The sequence below is a fragment of the Syngnathus floridae genome, chromosome 13, assembly GCF_059516105.1.
Source record: "Syngnathus floridae isolate MCC-2025c chromosome 13, RoL_Sflo_1.0, whole genome shotgun sequence".
Lineage (NCBI taxonomy): Eukaryota > Metazoa > Chordata > Actinopteri > Syngnathiformes > Syngnathidae > Syngnathus > Syngnathus floridae.
The window spans coordinates 6,618,180-6,624,555 of record NC_142425.1 but is presented as its reverse complement, the minus strand read 5'-3'; the positions used below and the strand labels follow the sequence as shown (position 1 = coordinate 6,624,555).

General features: G+C 41.5%; 1 protein-coding gene across 1 annotated transcript; it reads right to left on the bottom strand.

Moving 5' to 3' along the window:
* Window positions 1-192: 192 nt before the first annotated feature.
* ppp1r2 (protein phosphatase 1, regulatory (inhibitor) subunit 2) lies at window positions 193-5,983 on the bottom strand. The gene is made up of 6 exons (XM_088395136.1): window positions 5,589-5,983; window positions 3,733-3,840; window positions 3,459-3,542; window positions 2,323-2,429; window positions 1,924-2,097; window positions 193-1,683 (listed from the first exon to the last, which is right to left on the bottom strand). The coding sequence occupies exons 1-6, from the start codon at window positions 5,717-5,719 to the stop codon at window positions 1,664-1,666; spliced, it is 624 nt and encodes a 207-aa protein (XP_088251262.1). The 5' UTR covers window positions 5,720-5,983; the 3' UTR covers window positions 193-1,663.
* Window positions 5,984-6,376: the final 393 nt, after the last annotated feature.

Sequence of the window (6,376 nt, the reverse complement as noted above, 5' to 3'; positions counted from 1 at the left end):
TTGATGAGTCCCCGGGATAAACAAGCTCTTTCCTTGCTGTACTACTAGATGAAATAGATATCTCCATCGGTCGCTTGTCTTAAAGTACTGAATGCAATCTGATGACGAATGAGACTTGTTTATGCGTGTAACGTGAGTTTTTAAATTGCAGATTCAACAGCGACCGCGGAAGAATTGTAAATAATTCGAGCATGACCTCGATCGTGGCTTTAATCCTATTGTAAATTGCTAGTAGTCCAAGGGGACAAATCCAATCTGCTGTTCAACACTGCCATCAACTGTCGGGTAGAAAGATTACATGTGTCAAGTTTTCACTGCACACCCACAATAAGTACAAACAAGTGGAGAAAATGAGACAAAAATAAAAAATAAAATAACATGATACACAACCTGTTCATACTTCACCTGTTCAGGATGTTCTCTATTGTATTTCCATAATAATACTCAGCACATCACCAGTCACAACAAGAATGGGTCAACAAAAAAATAATAATACAACACCGTCAACCTTCGCCTCAATATTTGAAATAACGTTATACAGGATTAGGAACCCATAATAACGCCAATATTCATTACTTTATTCATCAGTAGCATTTTTTCCTCCTCCTTGAACATTAGCTAAGCACAAATTAAACTAGGCCATTCAATGCATGTCCCACATTAGAATTTACAGTTAAATTCTGTATGATAAAGCTAAGATGTTATGGAAAGTCCAAATTAAGCAAGCGCAGCGAACAATGGTTGAGTTCAAGTTGATAAAGGTCCATTGTGAAAGAAAAAGCACACAGTCTTTTCTCCAACATCTGACTTCCTATGGACATGCACTGAGTGCACCGTTTGTATGACTTAATACTGTTTCGTCCTTGAACGTTAGATAACATTCCTCCACCCAAGAACAACAGGGAGGTGGAGCCTAAATCAGTCTTGCCTTTTACACTCGTTATTGTGAGGCGCAGGGGGGAAAAACAAACTGTACATGGAAAAGTGCTTCTTTTTTTTTAAAGACAACCATGATTTTCAGTGTTTCAAATAAAGGTCATTCAAGAGGTTAGAGATATTCTTAAGATGATAAGTGAGGTTTTGTGCTTTGTAAAAAGCCAGAGATCAAGTGAAAAAAATAAAAATCAGTGTTGGTAGATTTTTTTTTTGTTTTTTAAAGAAAATTCCGCTTTTGACTTGTGTGGTACTGCAGCATCCAAAATGTCTAGCAATTATGGACATCAAACTAAAATTGTCAATCATGTCAAAACAAACCAGAAAAGTGTGTCACAGTTTCAAAGTCCACCTGAACTGCAGCTGGTACAAGCACAGTCATGAGAGGGTGGGGGTTCCCCTTGCTTGACCTTCTTTTCCTCAATGGCCTTCAAATCTTTTTACACTCATATTGTATTCAGAGCGCACCAGCTCAGCGAGGAGGGGAGATGGAGACCTTCATGGTGTCAGGGAAGGACATTGCAACTAGGTTTGAGGTTCAATTGCATTTTTTGGAACAGTGCGGACAGATGAATTGAAGGTTACCGTCTGTTTAGGGGAGTTAAATGGATCAAGCGGGAGGGGGGGTGGGGGGCTGGTGTTTGGCGCGACATTGAAAGCACGCGGCGCAGTGGCGTCGTCTGTCAGTAAGGTGAGTTGACACGTACTCGAGTGGGAGGTGTCGCCTCATCTACGAGTCCAAAGAATCAGCTAGAGGGAACAAAATGAGGCAAAAGTAAATTAGAGCTGTCACACTATCGATTAATTGACAACTAATCGATTATCAAATTAATGGGCAACGACTTTAATAATCGAGTAATTGTTTAGAGCCATTTGTTGAAACTTAAAATTGTCCAAATCCAATTTTTGTCGTCATTCATGAAAAGAAACTGATTATCGTGAGAAGAAGCGGGTCAGAGAACCTTGAACCCAACCCAAAATATTTTTTACCTTCCTGTGGCGGGTCAACGCTGATCTCCTCAGCCTCCTCCGTTTCATCCCTCATCTCCTCGTCTTCATCCTCGTCCTCGTCGAGCTCGCTAGCGATGAGCTGCCGAGCCAGCTTGATGTTGAGGCCCTCGTTATAATGCTTCTTCCTCATCATTTGAAAATTTTTCTTTTTGGCTGTGGAGCAAAGCGGAAACATCAGCGTAAAAATAAAAAGGTTTTATAGAAAAATAAACAATAGATGCCATGATGAAACAAAACATGGGACACAACATTCACTAAATTGTGACCCAATTGCTGAGTTCTGCATGAGCAGCAGAATCTAAAAAACTATGACCATCTCAATGACGACACCTTCTGTTTATTCAATAATGAGGTCGCGGTCGCAGATGTCTGGCTCACCTTGTTCCTCGGGGGACAGCTCCTCTTCTTCTTCCTCACTACTTTCCTCTTCTTCCTCCTCTTCTTCTTTCATAAATCGAGGTTCTGAGCCTTCTGCCGCTATCAGCCTTGACAAAAAGAGTAGAAGATTTGTCAGTTTAATACTTTTTGACATTCCGTCGCACCTCAATTTCGCTGTAGTTCGGTTATAAATATCTTTTAAACAGGCCGTATTTGGAGTGAGAGCAGATGGGGAGGAAAGATGATGAGATCAGAGGGAGGACAAAGCAAGCACTGAGAGAGAGAGAGAGAGAGAGAGAGAGAGAGACAGAGAGAGAGAGAGAGAGAGAGACAGAGAGACAGAGAGAGAGAGAGAGAGGCGGGGGGAGAGAGAGAGAGAGAGAGGCGGGGGGAGAGAGAGAGAGAGAGAGGCGGGGGGAGAGAGAGAGAGAGAGAGAGAGAGAGAGAGAGAGAGAGAGAGAGAGAGAGAGAGAGAGAGAGAGAGAGAGAGAGAGAGAGAGAGAGAGAGAGAGAGAGAGAGAGAGAGAGAGAGAGAGAGAGAGAGAGAGAGAGAGAAGCAGCAAGCATGCGAGTACTCGAGCATGAAGCAAAAATAACAGATTTCCCACTGCTATCTCTCACGAAGCAGCAAAGGACAAAATGAATGGTTCATGGCTGAGTGGATGGTGGTGAATGGCTGGGGGAGAGAGCCCATTTACTGTGCTACTACTCCAAAAGAACTGGCCTGATTCAGCCTGCCAGCTAAAATCGGATTTTCACACAAGATGTGGATAAAGACAAGACGATAGACTAATGTTTTTAGAGATTAGGCTCATCAACCAAAAAAAAATGTTAACATTTGTTTAATGATCGGGTGGACATGGTAATCAGGGATTGAAGGAGAAAAAAAAAAGAGCAACTGATATTTGCAGGCCTCAAGATAAAACAGACAAAAGAGGCTAATTGATGTGGTCGTCTGAAGCTAACCACCTTTCATTTATTATTACTTTAATCAGATTGAATTTATTTCTACGAGCACTCCAACAGAGGGGTACCAACAATTTTGCCCATGTGTATAACTAACCTTTTGTTTTGTAATCCTCCAACTTTGACCTTGTCACAATTTCAACTCATTTGCATGCTCTTTAAATGCTTACTTTGATGTCAAGTCATCCGCTGGGAGTGCACCCCGCCCTTCTGAATCACTCAAGGACCCCTCGTCCTCGTCATCCCCAACCATCCTTAAAAAAAAAAAAAAAAAGACATAAATTACTTAAGACAAAAACTTGGTTAAAAGTTAAGTCTTAATCATTTCTGATAAACATTCCCAAAACTTTCTACACTGGAATTGATGAGTTGCAAATGTCTGACAAATATTCCGTCGACTTATTTCAATGAATATATGACTGGGAAAATTTGATGAAGGCGGACCTGTTGTAAGGTGTGCTGGGCTCATCTATCTTCATCAGGCCATAATCTTTGTCTGCTGGATGGTATGTGGCCAGGATATTCATCTCATCCCACTTCTGGCTTTTCTTTCTGGAAAAAAAAAAAAAAAATTGTAAAAATAATAAAAGCAGTGAGCAGGAAATTACAGACGAGTGCATTGTGACCATGACACACCGCAAACAATTATCCTTAATCCCAAAAGCAATCACATTTAAACTAGGGCTGAACATGTCCCAATTCTTATTTTTGACTGCATTCTTTTGGGAACACTCAGGATCAAATGCATGAAAAATATCTGGGAGGGTTAGCCAGCCAGCTAAAGCTACAGATAAATATAGGGTCTTATACTGATGACTTTACCTAGAGGTCGTCCACAACTGGCAACATTTCACTTGGAGATAAGTCATTAAATAAAGTGAGTCATGAGAGAGAGCTGAGCAGCGCTATCGGGTGTCAGAGTCGAAAGGTGCTCCCCTACCGACTTCTGTGACCCAGCAACAACAGCAGTGTGCACTAGTTTGTAACATTTGAGCAATTTCAAGTCTGCTCGGATGCTCCTCAAGAATGATCATGCACAGTGCCATCAATTTATTGCACTCTTTGGGTGGGACAAGTTTTATGTCCTTGTTTAAACTGTACACAGCAAAGTTGTATTGTTTAAACGGTCGACAGCTGAAGAGACGCTGGGTGGCTTAGCCAGGATATCCTTTGCTTGTACAACGAAAAGCGAACAGGGCTTTGCTCCATGACTGACACATAAGCGGGTAAATGTGTTTGAGCTGCTGTTAAACTAAATGAGCATATGAAATTATCATTGCTGAGGCAGGTTTTCATAATTTTTATGGAAAAACTGCCTCATGGTGCTGACTGTTTGATGCAAGGCTCCACTTCATTGCAGGTACCCTCTGTCCCCCCCCCCTTTTACATCTTCACTCTCTTGCAGAGGCTATTTTAGGATCAACACAGAAAAAGCCCGATTCACTTGCTGCGAATGGAATTCACTAATAGCTGTCATCTCTGGCCTAATTTTACAGAGTGCTGCTCTAACATTACTGGCTTATATCTAGAGCTGCTGGCTAGGTTAGCAGAGGGACAATGGCTGATACTCACTAATCACAAAATTACTGATAGAGCAATAAGACTATTTGTTGAAGTCCATTCCTGGTACTCTTTATTTTGTCTCGTCTCCTGCCCAATTCGGTGCCTTGCCTTTAATACATTTAATGTTTAATACATTTCATGGCCATGCCCATAATATGAATATAATTAAATTAGTATTTTGAATAAAACCGCAAATGCGATTTAGGTTGCAAAATAACAATGTTAAATAATAGATTCCGTGTCCATTAGTAACTCAGTTACCAAGACAAGAAAGGAGGCTGTAACATGATAACACCGTGACAGTAAGTAAAGTCAATGAGACAATATGGGGGCTCAAATAAAATAAAATAGTGGGCAATTAAAGTGACGTTTGATACCTTTGGTGTCAATATCAACTTTGAATTGGTTTTGTGCATTTGTCATTCATTCAACATGTGGTATGCGTGATTCTATGACTTGCATGACACATGCCTTCAGAATTAGTGGAATACGTGAATGTAACAAGTCAGTAATAAAGGCTTACGAGGAATATAGTTATAACACACGCAGATGATTTACAGTCAAAGCATCTGTAAACAAGCGCATTTCATCCAAAACAATGCTGATACGGAATAACTTCGTGTTGCGACTTCCGCGGTGGTAAAAGTTGCGCTAGTTTGCGTCAACAAGCGCGCTTGTTGTTAAGCTAGCTGTCGTAAACCATACACACCCAACAGACGGCTACAAGGGACACTCACTGCGCATCTTCATCGGAAAGTCCAGGGGTTTCTTCAGGTTTTTCCACCACATACTCGCCAGGCGCAGGTTTAATGCTAGCGGCGTTATTCTTGTTTTTCAGGATGCCTTTTATCGGCCGAGGAGCTGCCATTCCTTCCCACACACTCGCTGTCAAAACGGGCTGCTCGCGCAGGTGTTGATCGCCGATCGCTTTTCCTTAGTCGATTTCTTCCTTTCAGTAGTCAAAGAGTGGATCGAACATGCTCGCTTTGATTATTCAACGATCTTCAATGCGTTCAGGTAAATCCTGGGTATGATCCACAGAGGGAGAGCACATTTCTGCTCTGTTGGCTCACGACTGGCGTGGTAACTGTGCTGAGAGCTGGTGTACTCGAGACAATTTATCGCGATAGTTTGAAAACGCGACTGCCGTGTAACGTTTGGAACCCTCGGACAAAATTGTTACATTTCATCTTTTGAAATTCATCCGATCCATCCATTTCATCCGATCGCGTTGTTTCTGTTTTTAGAACACAAACGTGCATGTATACGTGGTCACAGTAGTCCATTGTTAAACTAAATAAAATACGATCAAATAAAACGATTTAGGCTGATTTAGGAATGCTAGTTTAGGCTTTTTCACAGATTTCAAATTGACTTAACTTCTGTGGCTAAAGCCATGTTTCTAGTCCCCGAAGAATTGGTTCCAACGCAGGCTTTGAAATAAACTATAGGGAGCAGCAAGATGCCGTTGCTGCAGCGGTGAAAGAAGTACAGCAAAAGAAGAACGTCTTCCGGGTCAATGCAC

Bases quoted from the DNA above. Each gene is read 5' to 3' on its own strand.
- ppp1r2 (XM_088395136.1), bottom strand. From the start codon at position 5,719: ATGGCAGCTCCTCGGCCGATAAAAGGCATCCTGAAAAACAAGAATAAC. The intron at 3,543-3,732 runs GTCCGCCTTCAT...TTTTTTTTTAAG, and splicing joins CCCAGCACACCTTACAACAG to GATGGTTGGGGATGACGAGG. The intron at 2,430-3,458 runs GTAAGCATTTAA...CTTTTTGTCAAG, and splicing joins GCGGATGACTTGACATCAAA to GCTGATAGCGGCAGAAGGCT.